Here is a 23,350-nt window from a genome sequence, read left to right as displayed (position 1 = left end):
CCTGTGTATTACAACTAAAACCACTGGCGTTGATGGATGTCGAGTTATCTTCTATTGGATCATGGAAGCTGTTGCTGATTTGTGATACCATTTCACAATCAGTTGAGGTTTCCGATACTTTGTAAACAGCACCACTGTAATGCGCGTTAGAGCCAGAGCCTTGCAGTATCAAATGTATAGTGCGTTGAGGTTCTACTCCAAGCCTGCAAGGGAGCAACTCCAGTTTACTTATCACACCATTCATCTCTCGAATAACAATTACTTTCATGATCATTGCATTGCATAGAGCACTAAGGAAAAGGTCACAAATGTTATTGTTATATTGTTTTTCTTGTATGTACCTCTGGATTGCAACCAATATGTCCACGTCGCCCGTTACTGCGAATTCTCTATAGAATGACTGGTGCGTGTGAATTTCAGCTGATAGACTCTTTTTCAAATCCTCATCTGTAAAAATCTCATCTCCAGCAGCATACAAGGATGAACTAACGGCATAAAGGAGGCAATGTCCGTCACCGCTTACGGATATGGATGAAATATTCTGTTCTTGAAGATAGCAATTCATGTTAGTATCTCTGTCAATTTGGGTGTCATCTACTAGTACTTGTTCCGAATCTATACCTCTGTTACTGGTAGTGGACGTGTCAAAAACTTGTTCTACTGGGGCAACCGCGGGCTTTACTGGTCCCGATTCTAATGGTCTGTCCGTCACGGCTGATGGCATGAAGTCTTCTTCTGTGAAAACTTCTGTGTTTAATGGGAAAATCCCAGCCTTTTGGAAACCACTACAAATGTTGGACATAGTTAGTGCCTCCTTCCATGGGTTACATAAAATGCCTGCAATATCATATATAGATATTGGCTTCCCTGGATTGTTACAAAGCCAGTTACTTTACGACACCGACAGTTTTCTTTTCAGTGGTCCGAAGACCGACAGGTCCAGTGGCTGCAAGCGATGCGAACAGTGCGGTGGAAATGATAACATAACAATCCCGTTCTCCTTGGCGTAATCAAGAGCGTCTATGGAGAGATGAGAGACATGATTATCAAGCAAAATGAGAACTGGATTATTCACGGTTGGTTTGACATGTTGAACAAAGTGCTGCAGAAAGAGAAGAAAGTTATCAGCTGTCATCCAACCAGATGGATGGGCCGTTCCCTTGGAACCCGCTGGTGCTCCAATTAGAAAATGGTCTCTGTAGTTAACATGAGGATAAATAAGGAACGGTGGAATTGCTTTCCCGCCTGCGGATACACCAGCACACAGCGTGACTAGTTGTCCCCTCTCAGCTGATGTTAGAGATCCTATTTGCTTAACACCAGTACCTGCTACAACCTTTTTTGGTTTTACCACTGTCACCACTCCAGTTTCATCGACATTCCAAATGTCACATGCCTCAAACATATGTCTCTCCGTCACTTCCGTCAGTTTGGTAAAGTATTCAGATACATTTGTTTTTTTAAAGGCTGTCGCTCTAGCGATGCTTGTTGCTTCTGGGGTCCTGAGTGAAAGTTCCGAATGACGTTTTAGAAACGAAGAGAACCAATCGGCACCCGCTATTTCCTTTTCCGACCACGATGCTGGCATTTTGATGTTAAATTGCTTGCCGCATTCATATGCTAAAAGTCTTACTTCACGTGGACACAGTCCAAAGTAAATGGTCGACGCGTGCTTTAAGTACACAACAAGTGCAGTTTCATCTCCATCTGAGAAAACTTGTCTAGGCCTTTGGTATCCGAAACGCATATTCGAAATTGATCTTTCTGATTCGGGCATCTTGTTTAGTTTTTTCACATTATCTTGTAGCGTTGAAAGAGGTACGCCAAACAACTGACTTGTTTTCTTGTATCCATCGATAGTATTCTTGTAATGAGCCAGCGCTCTTTGCAACACATCTGTTGATACTCTGTCCCCTCTTTTCTTTTTGTACGTACGTACCATGTTGTAATTCTAAAATAAACATGAAAAAACTTGCATAAGGTTTGGAAAGTATCAAATTATGGTGACTGATATCGGACATTTCGCAATGTCGATAAATCGCTCAGAAGAGTGCGACATAACGCACGACAGATATTGCGACAGTATAAGAAAACGGGCGACAATGCGAAAGAAATTTATTGTTGCTATCTCGCCCGTTTTGTCGCACTGTCGCTCTCACTCTCAGTCTGTCATGCGTTTTGTCGCACTATATATCGTGCATTTTGTCGCCGGTTTTGTCGTTATCTCGCCCATGAAAGTGCGCCAAAACCGGCGAGATAGCGACAGTGACACTCTCGCCCGTTTTGTCGTACTGTCTGACGTGCGTAGGCCTATAATGTCGCACTGTGACGTGTCGCTCTGTCGTGCGTTTGTTTTAGCAATGTCTTGGACGAGATAGCGACCGTTCAAACTGTCCGATATCAGCCATGCAACATATCAAATAAACAAACAATTCTGCCATATACCTCACAACATTTTCCGTCCAGAATGCCCCGATAAAAATAATTGCAGCTAATTATTGTTCGTTGTCCGCAAGTTACAGCTGTGTGTGGCACGTTCGGCCTTGTATGGGGCAAGTTCGGCCCAGGCCGAACGTGCCCCTACTCTCAGGGCCGGACATGCCCCCAGCAGTTTTTCCGAACACTTCGCTTTGCACCTTATTTAATGGTACATGGGATGAAGTAAACATAGTGTAATAGCAAAGCCCATTATCTTACCTTCATATTTCATATTTAAGTTCGTCCGAATTTCTTACGGTTCTCGGTGAAAATAAAAACTGAAAAGAATGTTGAAAATTTACTCACCAGGCTTAAAAATAAACATTCGCCACCAAAACGCCCAAAAACTTCACACTGCGGCCATCGTTGTACTGACGTAAACAGCGTCGTCATAAGTGACGTCATAGTATAAATGACGTCTCTTTATTCTTAATTACGCGCGAGATATAGCAATTAGCCGAACATGCCCCGAGGCCGGACTAGCCCCGGTCTCCCCTATTATTTTGAGTCTGGTATAGAGGACTTAAAAAGTCCTGAACCAGAAATAAACCTAACTTAACTTAACTTAATTATGACATTCATGACCATTCAGTACATACAAACATGTATCCTCACCAACCATACACACAATTATGGGGTTGTTTTTCTTTGTTTTTTCTTTTTTTACAAAATAGAGTAAAATTTCTTATCGTACAGATGTGAAAATGATACATGTAGAATGTCCATAAGAAACAAGAATCACAATTCTTATTTCTACTTATTTCTAAAAATTATACATCAAGATCTTTGAAAACAAGAAGACAACTAGGCCTATACAGTAGGCTATTCGATATTTTTATACAATACCAACAATTGCATTATATAGTTTTCGATATATTTATCATTTAAATTTTGAGTTTTCAATTTTATCTTTTGAAAATGATATAAAAATAATCAATTGCACCCCGTTAGCAAAAAGTGACTTTATATACGTTGCATTGATTATATCAGGGACGTTCATACAACCTATGTATGTCCCTGATTATATTGATGTTGTCACCGTTTTTTTTTTTTTTTTTTTGTGTAGATAAAACCGGCGGTACCCCAAACTATACCGTTGGTCCCTTATTGATCTTCTAGATCAGTCCCTGGGCGTGGTTGGGGATATCAAGCTTCATCGGCATCATGCCTGTATCGATACGCGTCTTTGGTACCTGGTGACACGTGTTCAACATTAATTTCCTCATGGATGCAATCTTAAACTATCACATGTCACAGCTGGCATAGGCCTACCTCTTTCTAGACATCTGGATGGCGGAACAAAACCTGATTCGTTTTTCCAGAGACGTAACTGTTATATACAAGTCTCTGGTTTTTCGTTACTTTTCAAAAATTCATTTATTTCTATGTATGTACAGTATAAAACACATCAGATAAATGAAGACAATTGCATGAGACATTATGCTAGACATACTAATGCAGAGGCTAGGTAAAGATAACGCCATTTAACAAAATAACGAAACAAATATCCGTTGCCTCACTCAACAACTGAAACGGAAGTCGATATCGATCAAAGCGCCATCTGTTGCTTGGCGTCCATCTTGCAAGTTTTTGCACTACTTCGCTGCAATAGAAAACAGCAAGATGGAGGTGGAAAAGATTGACATGTCCCTCGGTAAGAACAACTTTTTGGTTCAAATTTGTGTAAAGTTTGTTACAGTCATGTATGAACAAGTTTATCAATGCAAATGTACTCGAATTAGGAGTTTGAAGTTTTGTAAACACGAGCAGAAGTTCAAAACACGTGAAATTGATAACACTATTAGTAATAGTATTACAGTGATGCTGAGTGACCAGTCATCACAAAATTAACCAGAATGCATTGAATGCGTCAGGGTTATCATTGTGTTTGGGAATGCCTGTTTTCAGACATTTTTGTGGCACTAGAGACTCGCTGTTGACATATTCAGTGTGCTGCAGGCTTACTAAACAGTTTTGTTCAGTCTACAAGTTAAAAAGTTTATAAATTCCTTTGACATGCACACTGCGTAACGCATGCTTAAGATTTTTATGTTTGTTATACTGGTACGAACGCCACGATCAGTAGTGACACGTTAATTTTTAATGAATCGGTCGTCATTGAGTTTACAAATGGGGTGCCAGACGTTTCGCCCCAATGTCACAATGTCCCATGCCACAATGTCCCAATTTTTTTTCTTAATGTCCCAAATTTCTGTCACAATGTCCCAAGGAGGGTGTCACAATGTCCAAAATTATTTGGGACATTGTGCCTGTCATTTCCACAATGTCCCAAAATACTTTGCCACAATGTCCCAAATGTTACTACAATGTCCCAAAATGTTTCTCATGTTTTAAAAAGATGGAAAATTGTGAGAGTGAAATATCATCATATGCATTGGCTACTTACCACTTATTACAGGATATGTACACGTTTTATACCATTTATTCACCGTACAGTGTGGTGTAAATGGGGCTTAAAGTGTACCCTGAACGAAAAATTATATTTAAATATGTTGGTATTGATTAATAAACAAGAATGCAGAAAACCGCATCAAAATCGGCCGACCCATTACCGAGTAATTGCGATTTTTCTCGAAAACACACCTGATATGAAGCCCAAAGCGGAATACTTCGTTTTGGGGACCTCTGACCTGTGACAGTTTAAACACGATCGGAGCCGCCATATAGGAAATATATATATACAAACAAACGTGAACACGTGCCTGTAGTTAATGCGAATAAGACAACAAAAAGGAAAGTGCTGAATAAATTCTCTGAGTTATATTTGTGAATTAGTTAATAACAAGTGCTACCGAAACCAGGGGCATATAATTTTCTTTTGAAAAGGTGCCATATATAATATGTAGCATCTCACTAATTTTCTCTCATAACGAGCCATATACAACATGTAACATCTTACTAATTTTCTATTATAACGGGCCAAATACAAAGTGTATCATCTTATTTATTTTCTATTATAACAGGTCGTATATAACATGCATATTTATTTCATTTTATTTTTTGTTTAGCGGTATACTAACCCATTCAAACTTGAGAATTTTGGGACATTGTGGCAAGGTATTTTGAGACATTCTTGTAATGACAGGCACAATGTCCCCAAATAATTTGGGACATGGTGACAGAAATTTGGGACATTAGGAAAAAAATTTGGGACATTGTGGCATGGGACATTGTGACATTGGGGCGAAACGTCTGTAATTCTACAAATGTGTTGCATAGCAGGTTCAAACATGACAGTTTGACAGAACTTTCAATCAGCGATTACTATTACTACTTTGGGGAGGGGTGAGCAACAGCATAATCTATAATCCGAAGGGTTCTGATGTTAATATCGCCTTTATAGCTGTCTTTTGGCGATTTAACATCAGAACTCAACCCACACAAAAACGAGCAATTTTTCCGACCCACCCTCAGGTGGGCGTTTGAACATTTCCCCTTATTTACTTCAACCTGGCACATAAAATGTATATATCTATTAAAAGGTCAGAAATATTATATTAACTTACATACATATTTTACTCACAGGTCATCGTTATTAAACTAAAATAAATATATCCGTCCACATTCTTTTCAATCCTGTTTTAAGCATAGTTTTGAAAATGGCCGCCATCACCAGGACACAAGATCTTGCGAGATTTCAATGTAAACAGATCGGAAAAAAGTCCCTTGCACGAAGATTTGGGTCACTTGATTAGTTATGGTGGTAGCTTCAAAGATATCTGAAAACAAGATGGCAAAGCATGTGGAGGAATATATTTAGTGAGCGATGACCAGTGGGTAAAATATGTATACATACATGTAAGTTAATAAAATATTATCTTACCTTCTAATCAATCATTTATACGGTATACATCGATTAGAAGGTTAGATAATATTTTATTATTGTATTACCTTTTATGTGTCTGGTTGAAGGGAATGGGAGTAAATGTTATTCAAACTCCGACCTGAGGGTGGGTTGGAAAAATTGCTCGTAGTTAGATTGTCAGAAAATTCGGACTATAGAATTAACTGGTATACATGTCAATTTGTTTCCTACCTAAGATTCATCGTTTTGAAGCTTAAGTGTGGACACTCCCATGTAAGATACCATCTTTACTTTTAGTTTACCCACTAAAGTCAATAGGCCAGTTTCACAATCGCTGCTTCACATAAAAATAGCTGCTGTATATATATGAAAGCCAAAATGAGGCTTTGGTGTATGACTTACTTCCCGTTTATGTCCTGATCACAGCATAGTAAACATGGTGAGTATACCAGACCACGTCAGCAGCTCTTCAGGCATTATGGCGATTGTCATATGTTTTGCTTAAAGATAGTTTGAGGAAGAAAGGTGAACGTAATGCTGTTAAGCTCTTGATCAATCCAAGAAAATAAAATCAGGAAATCTGCGGACTTTAACAAATCTTTTTTTCTCTATTTACTGGACATGTCAAAGGATGTTACATACATTGACTTGAAAGCAACTGTAAAAGGCAGACAGTGGATGTTTAATTTATGTAAAAAAAAAATAAATGGAGAAGCTGAAATGAAGATATGATGTGAAATTTAATTACGGTGGTAAAATAAATCAATACAAGTATTAAGGTGCACATGTATCAGGATTGCAATGGCTGATATTAACAGATAATATCATCATTAATAAAATGTTTGTTGAAAATAGCATTGGCTCAATGTTTACAAGTAAAAACAGTTGATTTATTTTGCCAGAAAATGCTTAAAATTAATGTGTTTTAATAGAGAAATCTGACAGTTCAAAAATAAATTCCTATGCAATGAAAAATTGGCATATATCATATGTGTAATTAAGGTAATCCTCCAAACCTATGTACATGTATCATACATTTAGTAGAGGAGGGAAGCCCATACCAATTATATATTGAAGAAGTCAAGGTAATAATTTGTCATTTATGCATATATTTATATTTACATTGTCAATAAACAACCTTCCCAACAGAAGTTTAACATTACCATCTCATAAACTGCCAACTGGTACATTAATAATGTGCCAAGTGAAGCACACTGCAATTGCAGCAAAATCTTATATCCACACATTCCTTTTGAAAAATTATAGGGACTGTTTATATTTTGCATTTTCATGATGTTAATTTACATAGAATATATGTATTACATTGATTGTTCTTGTCTGGTTTAATTTTCTGTTATATAATATATAACACACTATTTTTTTACGTGGAACAACATTGTACATGGTAAAGCTGTTATCGGACTCGCAGTCGAGAATGGCAGAGAAACTAGAATTCTGTTAATTATATAGTGGGTAATTTTTAAATTGCAAGATGCATGGTAAATATAAGCATTGAACTGCTTTCAGTTGGCAGTTATATGGGCTGATAATGCCAACAGGACAAAGGCAAATTGCCAGCGCTTCATATTAAAAGCCCATATAACTGACAACCGAAAGCAGTTCAATGCTTAGATAATGCACAAATAAGTCAATTCTATTAATTGAATATCTTTAATTTCAGATGACATCATCAAGTTAAATAGAAAAGAACAAAGAAGCAAAGGAAGAGGTCGTGGACAAGGTGCCAATAGTGCTACTGGTCGTGGACGAGGTGCTACTGGTCGTGGACGAGGTGCCAATAGTGCTCCTGGTCGTGGACGAGGTGCCAATAGTGCTCCTGGTCGTGGACGAGGTGCTACTGGTCGTGGGCGAGGAACCCAGGGTGTGCGTGGTCGCGGCGTGCTGGGTGGTAGAGGCATGTCTGCTGGACGAGGTAGGGCAGCTGCACGTGGAAACATTGGTGCACGCGGCACATTAAAAAAGGGGAGAGGCAGTCAAATGAACTTCAAAGGCAGAGGTCAAAACCAGTTTAAACAATTAAAAACAAATGCTAGTGGATTCAGAGGAAGAGGACGAGGTCAACAGGGACAAAAGAGAGGACGAGGAGGAAACCTGACAGGAATTAGTCCATTGAATAGGAGTATATCAGTATGTTTAAAATTCCCTTATTATTGAAATATTGTCAGTTGATCTTAATATTAATTGTCAATCTTAGAATTATTCTCTTAAAAATTAGAGGTTATTAATATTAACAGTATAAATATGGAACAGTGTAATGTCAATGTACAGCATATTACCAGAGATGGATTAGCATGTCTTGAATCTGATACCTAGATTAGAAGTGTCACATGTGCTATGATATAATCTCTAAATTAAGTTCAAGAAAAAGAAAATATGAAAATCTTCCCAATTTTAAGGAAAATATCTGGCATAATAAATAATACCTATACAGGCTGTTGAATATTTCAGGTTTAATGACACTGTTACATACGCAATCTGTATATATTCTCTTTTTGACATGGACCAACATGTCCTTGGAAGAAGTAAGATCTGGTTATATCAATAAGGGAAAATATTTTCTTGTAAAAAAGTGTGAAATTAATATTCTGTTTATAAATGATATGATATGATGTAATGCAGTAGTTAACAACATTGAACATATTAAGCATTGAAACTAAGATATTAGCATAATACAAATACAAATGTACTACATACTGAGTAATCTTAAAATCTTGGTAAAGTAGGAGTAGGGGGGCTGATATTTTTTCTATTAATACCAACCAGAAGCAGAACTCTGTGTTGATATTAACATATATATTTATTCAGTTTGGTATAGATAGAGATTTGTCATTTTTACCAAAATCTAATTAGGATAAAATTATCTTGTAAATTTTCCTGTAGGACCTTCGACAGAATATGACAGGAGGAGCAAAACAGGGAGTGAAGCAGACATTGCAGCAAAGGAGGACAAAGGCGTTACAAGCTTTACAAAATGCAAAAGAAACATTAGCAAAAATACAGCAGCAGCAGAAATCTTCTCGACAAAACACAGTAGATACTAGGAGAGGAATTCAGGTATAATGTGCTATCACTTCAACAACAATGGGTTGCCAACGGTGGTGTAAATATTGGTTTATTTCCTGACTGTATCATATACCCCTGAACTCTTTACACATATACCCCTGAACTCTTTACACATATACCCCTGAACTCTTTACACATATACCCCTGAACCTACACCTAGACCCGGAACTCTTTACACAATATACCTGAACTCTTAAACATATACCCCTGAAGTCTTTACACATATACCTCTGAACTCGATCTTTACACATATACCCCTGAACTCGATCTTTACACATATACCCCTGAACTCTTTACACATATACCCATGAACTCTTTACACATATACCCCTGAACTCTTTACACATATACCCCTGAACTCTTTACACATATACCCCTGAAGCTCTTTACACATATACCTCCTGAACTCGATTTACACATATACCCTGACCTCGACTCTTTACACATAGACCCCTGAACTCTTTACACATATACCTCTGAACTCTATACACATATACCCCTGAACTCTTTTACACATATACCCCTGAACTCTTTACACATATACCCCTGAACTCTTTACACATATACCCCTGAACTCTTTACACATATACCCCTGAACTCTTTACACATATACCCCTGAACTCTTTACACATATACCCCTGAACTCTTTACATATATACCCCTGAACTCTTTACACATATACCCCTGAACTCTTTACACATATACCCCTGAACTCTTTACACATATACCCCTGAACTCTTTAGTACTTCCTTCCGGATTCCGGACCGGAAGTTGTTATTAGGCTCTCCCCCAGAAATTTAGACAAAATGGCAGACTACATGTTCATTTTTGGTGTGGTTTTTTTTCATTTAGAAATACAAAGGTTATTTTTATATAGAAATACAAAGGTTAGTGTTATCATCGTACATTATTGAGAAATATTTAACTACAAATAATATAAGATCTAGTTGTCATGTGCAACAACACTATACAACACCCTAGACAGTGATATCTAAAATGGAAGATGTAGAAAGCTGCCATATGTTTAAATTACCAACTTTTGGAGAAAATATTACCTGCTACTCTGACGAAAAAATGGAACTTGAACAAAATAAATACAAATTTCAGCAGATATCAACACTTAAATTACGTAAGCTTAGCCCGTCAACATTAGGAAAGAGGGAGCTTGAACCTACGTTTCCTATATATATAGCCAACAACTGGGAAGAGGAAGCCCATTTTTCTATTGACTATAGTAATGATACGGAAGAGTTACTGTAACGTCAGTGAATACTAGCTTTCTTATTATTATTCATAGAGGAGTTCACTCAGTCCTAATGATTATAACATTTCTGGTTTCTTTTAATTATTAACCCTAATTGTTAACATCCAACCCAAGATTTTGAATCTAAACTTTAACACTAGTAAGTATAATTTTTAGCTCGCCTGGCCCGAAGGGCCGGTGAGCTTATGCCATGGTGCAGCGTCCGTCAACTTTTTCTTTAAATCGCTACTAGTCATAAAATTTGAATGGATTTTCACCAAATTTGGTCAGGAACATCCTTAGGGGAAGGGGAACAGAGTTTGTATACAGTTTTACTCTGAACCCCCAGGGGCCTGAGGGGCGGGGCCAAATAGGGGAAATAGGGTTAATCCTTTAAATCGCTGCTTGTCATAAAGTTATGAATGAATTTGAACCAAATTTGGTCAGGAACATCCTTGGCAGAAAGGGAACAGAGTTTGTATAAATTTTTACTCTGAACCCCCAGGGGCCTGAGGGGCGGGGCCAAGTAGGGGAAATAGGGTTACTCCTTTAAATCGCTACTAGTCATAAAGTTATGAATGAATTTGAACCAAATTTGGTCAGTAACATCCTTGGCAGAAAGGGAACAGAGTTTGTATAAATTTTTACTCTGAACCCCTAGGGACCTGAGGGGCAGGGCCAAATATGGGAAATAGGGTTACTCCTTTAAATCGCTACTAGTCATAAAGTTATGAATGAATTTGAACCAAATTTGGTCAGTGACATCCTTGGCAGAAGGGGAACAGAGTTTGTATAAATTTTTTCTCTGAACCCCTAGGGACCTGAGAGGCGGGGCCAAATAGGGGAAATAGGGTTACTCCTTTAAATCGCTACTAGTCATAAAGTTATTAATGAATTTGAACCAAATTTGGTCAGGAACATCCTTGGCAGAAGGGGAACAGAGTTTGTATAAATTTTTACTCTGAACCCCCAGGGGCCTGAGGGGCGGGGCCAAATAGGGGAAATAGGGTTACTCCTTTAAAACGCTACTAGTCATAAAGTTATGAATGAATTTGAACCAAATTTGGTCAGGAACATCCTTGGCAGAAGGGGAACAGAGTTTGCATAAATTTTTACTCTGAACCCCTAGGGACCTGAGGGGCGGGGCCAAATAGGGGAAATAGGGTTACTCCTTTAAATCGCTACTAGTCATAAAGTTATGAATGAATTTGAACCAAATTTAGTCAGGAACATCCTTGGTAGAAGGGGAACATAGTTTGTATAAATTTTTACTCTTAACCCCTAGGGACCTGAGGGGCGGGGCCAAATAGGGAAATAGGGGTTTTTCCTTTAAATCGCTATTATTCATAAATTTATTTATGGATTTGAACCAAATTTGGTCTGGAATATTCTTAGGGGAAGGGGGAAAGAGAGTTTATATAAATATTGACTCTGACCACCAAGGGGCCTGAAGGGAGGGGCCAAATAGGGGAAATAGAGATTTGAGTTTTAAATGGATTTGAACCCAATTTGGTCAGAAACATCCGTGGTGATGGGGGAACAGATTTTGCATAAATGGTTACTGTGACCCTCAATCCCATAACTATGTATAGTAACGCTGGGCATTAAGGGATAAACACAATTCTTATGTAAACATAGGCCAAAGGGTTTTCCCCACCCTAAGGGACTTAGTTTCTTTAAACACCATTATGTTGTAAAAAATAATCCATATGGTCTTTCAGAGAGTACATTTTTGTATAATGTATTAACAAATTGAACATGAACATTATTTTGACATTTGGTCAAATCCAACCAGGTGAGCGATACAGGCCCCATGGGCCTCTTGTTTCTTAATAGAATGTTCCCCAACTTGTAGATATGCAAAAATTTAAAGAGGGTGAGGTTACCCAACCTAAATTTACCCAACATGGGACAGAAACACTATCAGACATTATGTGTATGAAAATTGAGAGAAAGAAAAGCCAGTCATCTTGGCCATAATTACTCGTAATTTTATAGGCTCACCTATTGAAGTGATTTTAAATTTTGTTGACTCTCCAACATATCCACTTTTTTGTGAACAGTACCCAAGTAAAAAAGCAACTTTAATGTAGAAAATGGTACAAAATATCACTTAAACCCTACAACAGAATCAATTTATTTCAAACCCAACCAACTCATAGATGTGATTTTAATTTGAACCCACCCCACCATATGTAATTTATTGAAGTGCCTCCCACTGTCCCATATATGTTTTTTCTGCAGCAGTCCTATAACAATATATTTTATATTCATAACCTGCAAATCAAATTGTGATTTTAGATTTGAATTCAAAATTTCATATTTTTTTGGCAGACTCAATATACCTCAACAGAATACAGAGGAAGGGGCCGGAGCCGTGGTCGAGGTCGAGGAACGACTCGGGGACGAGGAGGCAGAGGGAGGGGACGGGTGTTTGTAAACCAGAACTTCACATCACAAGAACAATACGGCAGCACTACCTCCCTAGCATCACAGAAGCAAGGCAGAAACAAACGTAGACAGTAGGTGTTGCTATCAATTTTGAAGTGGAATTTGATTGCTCTTGTGTTGTCCAACACATCGGTGTTTAAATCTTATCAATATTACATCATCAAATCAAAACCTACAAAATCTTTACTAATGGAGATTTCCTTTCTCTATGTATAAAAAGTTGAATGGTGGCAGAAATATTTTGTGTATTAAATCAAAAGTATTTTGGAATATTTTTACTATTTGAAATTTTACTCCCAAATAGTTCGGCTACAGATCTTTAAAACATTAGTTGTATACATTGATCTACAATTACAATGCTTCTTCCTATTGATCTTGATTTGTACTTTTGTATGGTTTTATGTGTGCTTTGACAGATGGCGACCAAAGGCAGATAACTCCCAAGACAATATCCTCCTAGTACATGTAGATAACCAGAAACCACTACAGAGGTAAGTTTTAGCTCTCAAAGGCTAATAGAATATTTGTTCCCTACCGGTTAAACTAGGAGGGGATATTGATCAAACTTCACACAATGATAAAGGACCCTATCCAAAATGGCAAATTTGAAAATTGACTCTTTGATTAAGTCTTTGGTCCATACATTCTATGTGGACCAATCCAAGGTGTGTTACATTAAAAATGTGAAGCATTGACCATTGAATCAGTCTTTTATTCTATAAAAAGATCATCAAAAATAAATAGGGGCTCGAAAAAGACTTGGAAATGGCCTCTAATTTGGCAAAATGACACATTCTGTTGATGGCTTGTGTTGTCACAATCGTCTCCCATCAAAAATAGTGATAGCTCTGCCCATAAGGTGAAGATCCAAGGTGTGCTGCTCAACGCTACCAGCCCGGTGATTTGTGTTTTACGGGGGAAGCTTAGAAATGGGCTGGTCAGCTCTGTCATGGTTGTGTCCTTAGACAGGACACTTTACCCAAATTTGATGGCATGTGACGGGCCTCCTGTATGTTCAGTAAGATAGCAACTACAAGGAGACCCCTCTTCAAAATGGCCCTGGCTGTTCATGGGGCAATCAAACCAGCAGACAAACTTATCAAAAAACCCTAATGATCGATTTTTTTCTATTTGAAGCCAGAAGAATTCAAATTGAATATCTTTAAATTTTGTATTGACAAACTATTAATGTCACAATTTGTTGCAGTAATCATTTAGAAGTCAAATTACAAATTCGCAATGACAAAACATGTGTCAGTTTGACGTATACTTACAAACACCATAATCAAAACTGTCGGTACTAAATTTCTGGAGGAAAAACATCACAGGTCAGACATATAGTACTTTAAGGTGATCTTTGCGGGCTTCATTTTTGTGTCGCCTTTGAAAAAGGAGACATATAGGTATTACTTTTCGGCGTCGGCGTCGGCGTCGTCCGGAAAATGGTTTTCGTGCGATAACTTTAGTAGTTTAGAACGGATTAATTCGAAACTTCATGGGAAGGTTCATTACCATGATAGCTCGGACAAGTTCGATAACCAAAATTATTCGCACCTTTTTAAAAGAGTTATAGCCCTTTAATTTTTTGCGAAAATGGTTTCCACTCAATAACTTGAATAATTATTACAGGATTAATTTGAAACTTCATGGGAAGGTTCGTTACCATAATACTGTGGACAAGTTCGTTAACCAAATTTATTCGCACCATTTTAAAAGAGTTATGGCCCTTTAATTTTTTGCGAAAATGGTTTCCACTCAATAACTTGAATAATTATTACTGGATTAATTTGAAACTGCATGGGAAGGTTCGTTACCATAATACTGTGGACAAGTTCGTTAACCAAATTTATTCGGACCTTTTTAAAAGAGTTATAGCCCTTTAATGTTTTTTGCGAAAATAGAATGTTCGTTACCATAATACTGTGGACAAGTTTGTTATTGTTTTTTTTTATTCAAGTCCTAGTTTTAAAGAGTTATGGCCCTTTAATTACTGGAATTAATTCAAAATTTCATGGGAAGTCTTTCGCAAGTTTTTAAAAGAGTTATAGCCATTTATTTTTTCAAGTCCTAATTTTAAAGAGTTATGACCCTTTAATTATTCGCATACACAGGCGACACCTCCACTTCCGTGGAATTCTTGTTAGCGATTTCAGAAGAAGATTTAACTTAAAATTATCCCTTTTAAACTTGGGGGGGGTCTCTTAATAAGAAATAGAAAATAAATCTATTCTGATATTTGCTCATTCCTATCTTACAAAATGATTATAACTCTCTGTTGTTGTTGTTTTTTTCAGATTGAAACAACAGAAAAAACAACCTACCTTCAGACAACAAATTGTTGTAAGTAATCTGCTGTTAAATTGTTATGTTCAAGAGCAAACTGTTCAAAAGTGCTTACATAGATAAAACTGTTTTGACAGATGAATGTTCTCCCAAGTGACATGAATAAAATAAATAAAAAATTAAATCTGATATGTAATTTAAAAATACATAAATATGGATAATTTAGATGTTATTTACACTGTCCTAGGTTATGAATATTCTTACAAAATATATGCAATGTTAGAGTGTTTTTGTAATTCATTTCAGTAAAAGAATGTTTTTGTAATTCATTTCGGTAAAAGTCGTTTAATATGTAATGAACTTCAATCTTAATGTTGATGTTTTTACTGTGAATTCTTTCTCTCTAGAACCTCAAGCCATCTCAAAGCCAGTCTTTTAATATGCAGAAAAAAATCTTTGCACAGAACTCTGTAAGTTTATTATATCTCAATTACATTGAATTTATATATGAAAGGCTGTAGTAATGGGCCATTTTCATTGAATTTTTGTAAGGAGGGTAGAAAATAAGATTGACAATTTAATGTAGAATTAAAGAACATGAAAGAAAAAATGAATAAGCTTCTTAGCTGTTTTCAATTTTGAGCGATATATGATCATGGCTCCCTCTAAGTTTAACCTTGTATCACAGATATTTGAACTTTGCAGTTTTATGTACAAAGATTGGAATAACATATTAGCAGTGCTCCAGATAGCCTGTATTTACGCACAGTTCTTCTCAAATAACGCACGCAAAATCCTCATAATTGCTTCAATCATGCAGACAAAATCCGGATACTTGCGTCAGTCTCAGAAACAATTTTTAGCAGATTGTAATTCATGTCACAGTGTTATTGTAAAGCGTTTATATGATCATGAATAGTAACAAAAAATGGCTCTTTACAGGCGAAAACCGTTGTGGTTATAAATTTCTGTATATAGTTTTCGCAGAAGTGAATAAAGTCTAAAAAGGAGTCAAAACATATATCAAAGAAATAACAAGGTATAGGAAGGCACATTCACTGAATCATTTGTTTTAGATGGGTCGTGTATGTACGTAACGATTTTAATTTGAAATGTATGTCACATTCTGATTTTGAGAAAGACAATGTCTTGATAAAATATACCCCAAACATTCAAAGATGTGACGAGAATTTTTAGATCATATTTCTGCTATTGCTAAAACCGCTTAAATTAAATAAAAGGCAACACAAATATTAATCCTTGTCGACTTGTTATATATCCAAGATCTATGTATTGTAACATGAACTCTAAACTAACCTTCCATACAAATAGCGAATGTATTGAAAATTGTGACAAGTACAAGTTATATTTTTGAAGATAAAGGTACACTCCACTTTCTTAAGATACCAGTGAAAAAAAAAACCCACCATTTTCCTAATGTATGGGTAAAAACCCCACCTGTTCAAAAGTTATCTGGAGCACTGTATTAGTGTTATGGCTGTAACATTTTTAACCATAATGATTGTTCATTGATATTTCTGTTTAGTTTTAGCTTAGATCAAATACATTTCACAGCATTTAAGTTTGTATAAGAAATATGTGAGTTGTCAACACATTTTATTAGTCCTCTGTTGTGAAACCAGGAGGAATATAGGTCTCCTCTGTACGTATGTAGATGTTTGTCAGCGCTCGATGGCTTTGTTGCTAGTGGGATTTTGATCAAACTTCACTCTCCTCTGTACGTATGTAGATGTTTGTCAGCACTCAATGGCTTCGTTGGTGGTGGGATTTTGATCAAACTTCACACATTTATAAAGGACTGTAATATCTCTGGCAAGTTCTCTAGAGTTTGAGGGTGTTTGGGTCAAGGTCCAGGTCAAGGTCAGGGGCCAGTATGGGACATGTTATGCTTTAGCAATACCCAATATGATTGTTCATATGCAAATTTTAGCTGTCTGAAGTTTAATGCACACACAAAAAATGTAATAATATGACTGCAACTGAGAATGTATTCATTTTCTAGGATCTGAACACACAGTCAATGAAGTAATCATTTAACTACTAACTCTATGGGGAGGTATAAAGATCTACTATTATAATTGATTATCAGTTATTCATTTAAAATAGATGTCCCATCATACTACCTGTCCCCACATTTTTGTTATTCATGTTAAAAATTGTGTCCTAACCCAGAAATTGCATAATAGTATCTATAGAGAAATGCCCTTAGAGTAGGAAAGGCCTTTTATTGAATTTGTTACATGAAAAACACATTAAATCTCTTTCATTATAAGTTAACTAATTAAAAATTACGAAACCTTTTACCACTGGAACAATTGCTGCTACACTCATCGGGGAGAATATATATGGAAATCTATATTATCATTATATTATCATTTGTATCTGATACAGCAATAAATCAACAATGCTGACATGCTGATATTAATTTTTTTTTTTTTTTTTCACAGACTGGAGTAAGTTTATCTGATAGATTTGCTGGAGGACCCACTAACTTTGCTGGGCCAAGTGGAGATGGGAGAAAAGTTTTCTTCTAGCATTTGATCATTACCACATTTTAGCTCACCTGGCCCCAAGAGTCGTTGAGCTTATGGCATGGCATGCCATCCGTCGTCTGTCTGTCCTCTAAATCACTACTACGAGTAAGAGGATGTTACCCTAATTTGGTGTGAACATGAAGCAAACTAGGGGGAAGGGGAACCAATATTGTATAAAAAGAAATAATGTAAATTTCTAAAATCCTTCTACTGTAGGAATGAAGAAATTTGTCCATATTTGGTCTGATTAAAGAGGGAATCGATTGTATATAAGCGGTGAGTCTGGGCCCCGAGGGATCTGAGGGGTACGTGGGGCCCAATAGGGGAAAATAGCATCCTTTGGTGAAGGGAGATCAATTCTATATAAATCTTGGGTTTGAATTAAACAGCAAGTCAACTGACCATGTCGAGGTCATAGGTCATGTTAAGGTAAAAAAAATCAGTACCTTTTCACCGATGAACTTTTTGTTTCTGTATATGACATTATGAAAGAAAGAGTCAACTAACCACAGGCCAAGGTCAATGTCAAAGGTCATGATCAAATTTTGTACCTTTTTGCTGAGGAATATATACATCAAACTAAACTTTCAAAATGAGTCTTATACCAGTGAAGGGAGGTGGAGGAAAACGAGTCATGTCAATGTATAATTTGCTTCCTACATGCAATCGCTTTGAAGTCCAAATGTCAACAAACCTCAGCAGTATCGGCAGATGTCTTCTTGATTATTGTATGGGATATATAGCCACAGGATGGGGCCCTCGCTAACCTGTCGGTATTCTAGTATGCTTCATTGCTTCAAAACTTTTTGGAAACAGAACACTGCATTAAGTGAAAGGAAAAGTATTTGTAATATAAATTATGAGTGCTTTGTCATAATTGCTGAAATATCCAGGTGATCGATACGTGGCTCTTGTATGGCATTTCAAGGACAACGGGGTTTTGTTTGTGTGTATGAAGAGAGACGATAGGGGAGCTTGAGTGAGTGTGTTTAAATGGAGATGATGTTATATATCATTAACAGTATAATTTCCATTTTAAGGAAATATGTCATTTCCTTTTAGGTTTTAATAAATTTTCATTGACTTTGTAAAAAATGTATCATTTTCCATCTATATTTTCAAGAAATATATCATTTCCATCTAGATTTGTATGAGAAATATATAATTGACGTTTACATTTTAATAAGAATATTAGGATCTTTCATCCCTTAGGGGGTTGGACAGTTGCCAAACACAAGGCTTGCCAAGTATAAAGCAGGTTAAAAATGTAACCCTGAGGGTTGAGGTCCCCCTGTCTCACTCCTAAGGGGGTGAATGATTATTTTTCTCTCGACACGATTGATTTGTTGACATTGTATTGTTGGTAGGATGTCATAGAATTTGGAAGAATGTGCAAAGAGCATGTGTAGCTTGTCTCAACCCTTAGGTGAGAAGGAAAATTTCAAACCAGTAAAGATATAAGAGAAATATATCAATTTCGTCTTGATTTGAATAAGAAATATAGTTTTTACTTCACATTGTTCTATATGTCATTTATTGCTATGGATTGTATTATGGATTCTGTTCGAGTCGTGATAATTTATATAGACGATAGAAGACACAGCCTAAACTAAATTTTGTGACTTAAATGTGGCCATTTGTGTATGTCTACCAAAGTAAAATGGTGGACACACCAATAACCTTAACTTGTGGCCCAGCAACAGAGTACATACATTGGTGTGTACAGCAATGTAATGGTGGCAACAGCCTTATCCTAACTTGTAACTCGGTAGCAGGCTCCGGTACAAATGTATGATGTTATACACTCTGGTGGACATAGTCCTCACTTGTGACTTATTATGAGGCTCTAGCACTTCATTTGATTGAGAAAGATTGTTAAGTATTTTATTTTGATATTATTCTTTGTTTTGTTTTTTTAAAGTATTTTGATGGTTATTAAGTAAAACTTCCTGCCATTATCTTGTGTTTTTAATAGAATACTTAATTTTAGTCACAAAATATCAGTCTTATACATGACATGACACTTCATTTCATTAAAGATGATTTTAATTGAACAAATTGTACTGTATTCAGTTTATGAAAAAAATTATATAAATTGACAATAGAAAATATCCAGTTCATTATTTTATGTTTCTGGATCTTTGAAGATGCTACATCAACAGCATATATACCCAATTTCTCACAAGAATGCATAAAATGGCAACCACGCCATAGAAACATTTAACACCAGCAAAAGGAAATAAGTAACAACAAGCCCTAGCACAGTAATGTGCCAAAAGTATTTGTCATGTAATATTTTTACTTTATATTTCATGCATTTTGACAATTTCTTTTTATGACTTCTTTTTTTTATTTATTTTCTAACATTAGTAGATATTTTTATCTTACTTTTCTGTTGCTTAATTTTTTATAGATGAATATAAGCAAGTTATCTGAAGTATGACGTCATTTTGTTCTTTTTTCTTACTTAATAATACATTGCTAGTTTTTCACGTGATATCTGTTGAAATCAACTACAGAAAATTATACATATATTATCAGAGGAATAAGCAAATAACTCTAATGTATGTGAAATTTTGATAAATTGCATTGAAAAAACAGTGTCGTAAAATTAATTGAAAATTTGTCATAATGCATAATATATATATACAATTGTATATAGTAAAAAACTTAGGTGATTGAATACTTAAGGCACGTTACTGTACATAGATGTACAAGCTATAGAAATGGAGCTTGATAGAATGTCTTCGGGATGCAGTTTTTTTTTTTACTTTTAATTTAAAAGATAAATTTAACCTCTATGAGGTTGTTTGAGCTGAAATTGGGTAACTTAATGGTGTTGTATAAAACATACAACAGCCTTTTCAAGTTGTTTATGATTATTCTTTGGAGATGTTGCTCCTTTAAGTATCATTGGCATGTCATGGTATGTAGTGTATGGAATTTAGTTAAATTAGAGAGATGAGAGGAGATCATTTCATTTCAGAAAAGGTACATGTAAATGCAAAATATGATCCTGGAAACCTGCATTATTTGCAGTCTGTTGTTCATGCACTCTTTCGTGGATTAGAAGCAGCATTAAATCCAGGAAAATCAAACAGCAAAATATAAAAACTAAGTGACATAGCCATGTCTAGTTTGGTGTAAACATCAACTTGTAATTGATACCAATAGATATGAATAGAGTTATGAATTCATGAAAAAAGTATAGATCATATGCACATAACCAAGCAATTTAGCTAGTTAAGTATGAAACTGCAGGTTAAGTCACTAATAGTTTTATCTTTATGCCCCTATATGCCTCAGAGGTATATGGTTTTATCCTCTTTCTGTGAGTCCGTCCTTCCTTCTGGCCATCCTCCTATGTACTATAGGTTAAAGGTTTTTTTTTAGTTAGAACAGTGCTGCATTGATCTCATGTAAGTGGTGTAATGTTGAAGTTAGGAAGTGAAATTTTGAATCATTGTTTCTGACAAAAAATGCAATATTGTTTTTTAATTATTTTTGTAGGAACCACTTGCTTATCTGTTCCTTTAATATACAAATGAAAACCATTTCAGATGGGATGGGGTGTCAAAATAAAGCCAGGTCAGTGGACATCTGTTGTTTTTCCAAAATATTTCTGTATTATATGTCATTTGCATGGCAGGGTATGTTTTGAGCATTGCGTTATGGGTAAAACTTATTTTATATGACATAAGTAGTCTATTTATTTTACTGGATGTCTGTTGGTTGAGTCTAGCTGAAGTGTAATCAGAATCCAGGGGTTGTGTACTCCATTAGGTATACTGTCTTTAGAGAGGGCTGTGTACTCCATTAGGTATACTGTCTTTAGAGAGGGCTGTGAACTCCATTAGGTATACTGTCTTTAGAGAGGGCTGTGTACTCCATTAGGTATACTGTCTTTAGAGAGGGCTGTGTACTCCATTAGGTATACTGTCTTTAGAGAGGGCTGTGTACTCCATTAGGTATACTGTCTTTAGAGAGGGCTGTGTACTCCATTAGGTATACTGTCTTTAGAGAGGGCTGTGTACTCCATTAGGTATACTGTCTTTAGAGAGGGCTGTGTACTCCATTAGGTATACTGTCTTTAGAGAGGTCTGTGTACTCCATTAGGTATACTGTCTTTAGAGAGGGCTGTGTACTCCATTAGGTATACTGTCTTTAGAGAGGGCTGTGTACTCCATTAGGTATACTGTCTTTAGAGAGGGCTGTGTACTCCATTAGGTATACTGTCTTTAGAGAGGACTGTGTACTCCATTAGGTATACTGTCTTTAGAGAGGTCTGTGTACTCCGTAAGTTATACTGTCTTTAGAGAGGGCTGTGTATTCCATTAGGTATACTGTCTTTAGAGAGGGCTGTGTACTCCATTAGGTATGCTGTCGTTATGTCTTTAGAGAGGGCTGTGTACTCCATTAGGTATACTGTCTTTAGAGAGGGCTGTGTACTCCATAAGTTATACTGTCTTTAGAGAGGGCTGTGTACTCCATTAGGTATACTGTCTTTAGGGAGGGCTGTGTACTCCATTAGGTATACTGTCTTTAGGGAGGGCTGTGTACTCCATTAGGTATACTGTCTTTAGAGAGGGCTGTGTACTCCATTAGGTATACTGTCTTTAGAGAGGGCTGTGTACTCCATTAGGTATACTGTCTTTAGAGAGGGCTGTGTACTCCATTAGGTATACTGTCTTTAGAGAGGACTGTGTACTCCATTAGGTATACTGTCTTTAGAGAGGGCTGTGTACTCCATTAGGTATACTGTCTTTAGAGAGGGCTGTGTACTCCATTAGGTATACTGTCTTTAGAGAGGGCTGTGTACTCCATTAGGTATACTGTCTTTAGAGATTGTAAGTGAACGCTTCCCCTGGTATTCCCAGGATGACATGTAAGATGATTGTATAGGGTTGTGTAGTTTGAGGGAGTTTATTTTGTATCTGCATGTCCTTCTCTTAGTCTCATACCCATTAGATTCAAATCATAAAAGTTTATTTGTTAACTGGTGTTTGTCTTTTCTTTTTTTTTTTTGGATCAGCTGTCAATCACTACTTATTGTTATAGACTGGAATACCATGTATGGGTGCTGTCCATACAACTGCCTGTATCAGGATTTTGTCGGGACAAGCGACAACTTCAGTTTTTATACACTCGTATAGTGACATATTGCAACTGTCATTGTCTCGTCGTCCGTCATTCGTTGACTTTCTTGTGAAGATGGTAACTTGGGTAAATATAAACGAATTTGAATGGAACTTTTTATGCAACTTATATCAATAAGTTCTCAGACGATTTTGACACTCAGGCTAATGCAATTTATCTTAATTACAGCCCTTCATAGATTGTGGACCAATATTATTGGACATTGCTAACTTGGTATGCGGCCTTATCACTAATATTATTGGACATTGCTAACTTGGTATGCGGCCTTATAAC

At 36.4% G+C, this 23,350-nt stretch overlaps 2 protein-coding genes across 13 annotated transcripts; one reads left to right on the top strand and one right to left on the bottom strand.

The window, feature by feature from the left end:
• Positions 1-892: 892 nt before the first annotated feature.
• On the bottom strand, positions 893-1,942 carry LOC117342571. The gene has a single exon (XM_033904763.1). It carries the CDS (start codon positions 1,940-1,942, stop codon positions 893-895), a length of 1,050 nt encoding a protein of 349 aa, XP_033760654.1.
• A 2,071-nt stretch (positions 1,943-4,013) lies between these two features.
• LOC117341930 (spidroin-1-like) lies at positions 4,014-22,916 on the top strand. 12 transcript variants are annotated; one of them, XM_033903805.1, is made up of 10 exons: positions 4,014-4,132; positions 7,986-8,045; positions 8,076-8,096; positions 8,127-8,452; positions 9,206-9,379; positions 12,966-13,153; positions 13,499-13,573; positions 15,377-15,422; positions 15,773-15,835; positions 17,834-22,916. In XM_033903805.1, exons 1-10 carry the CDS (start codon positions 4,102-4,104, stop codon positions 17,918-17,920), a joined length of 1,071 nt encoding a protein of 356 aa, XP_033759696.1. In that variant the 5' UTR covers positions 4,014-4,101; the 3' UTR covers positions 17,921-22,916. The 12 variants fall into 12 exon arrangements, 9 of the variants coding, with proteins under 9 accessions (XP_033759696.1, XP_033759693.1, XP_033759690.1 ...); XR_004535714.1 differs by having other exon boundaries at positions 7,986-8,452; positions 17,834-21,703; positions 21,741-22,916; XR_004535713.1 differs by having other exon boundaries at positions 7,986-8,452; positions 17,834-22,203; positions 22,278-22,916.
• Positions 22,917-23,350: the final 434 nt, after the last annotated feature.

Source organism: Pecten maximus, chromosome 14 (assembly GCF_902652985.1).
Source record: "Pecten maximus chromosome 14, xPecMax1.1, whole genome shotgun sequence".
NCBI classification, from domain to species: domain Eukaryota; kingdom Metazoa; phylum Mollusca; class Bivalvia; order Pectinida; family Pectinidae; genus Pecten; species Pecten maximus.
Note: the sequence above shows the minus strand (reverse complement) of the source record. Positions and strands in the feature narration are given on the sequence as shown.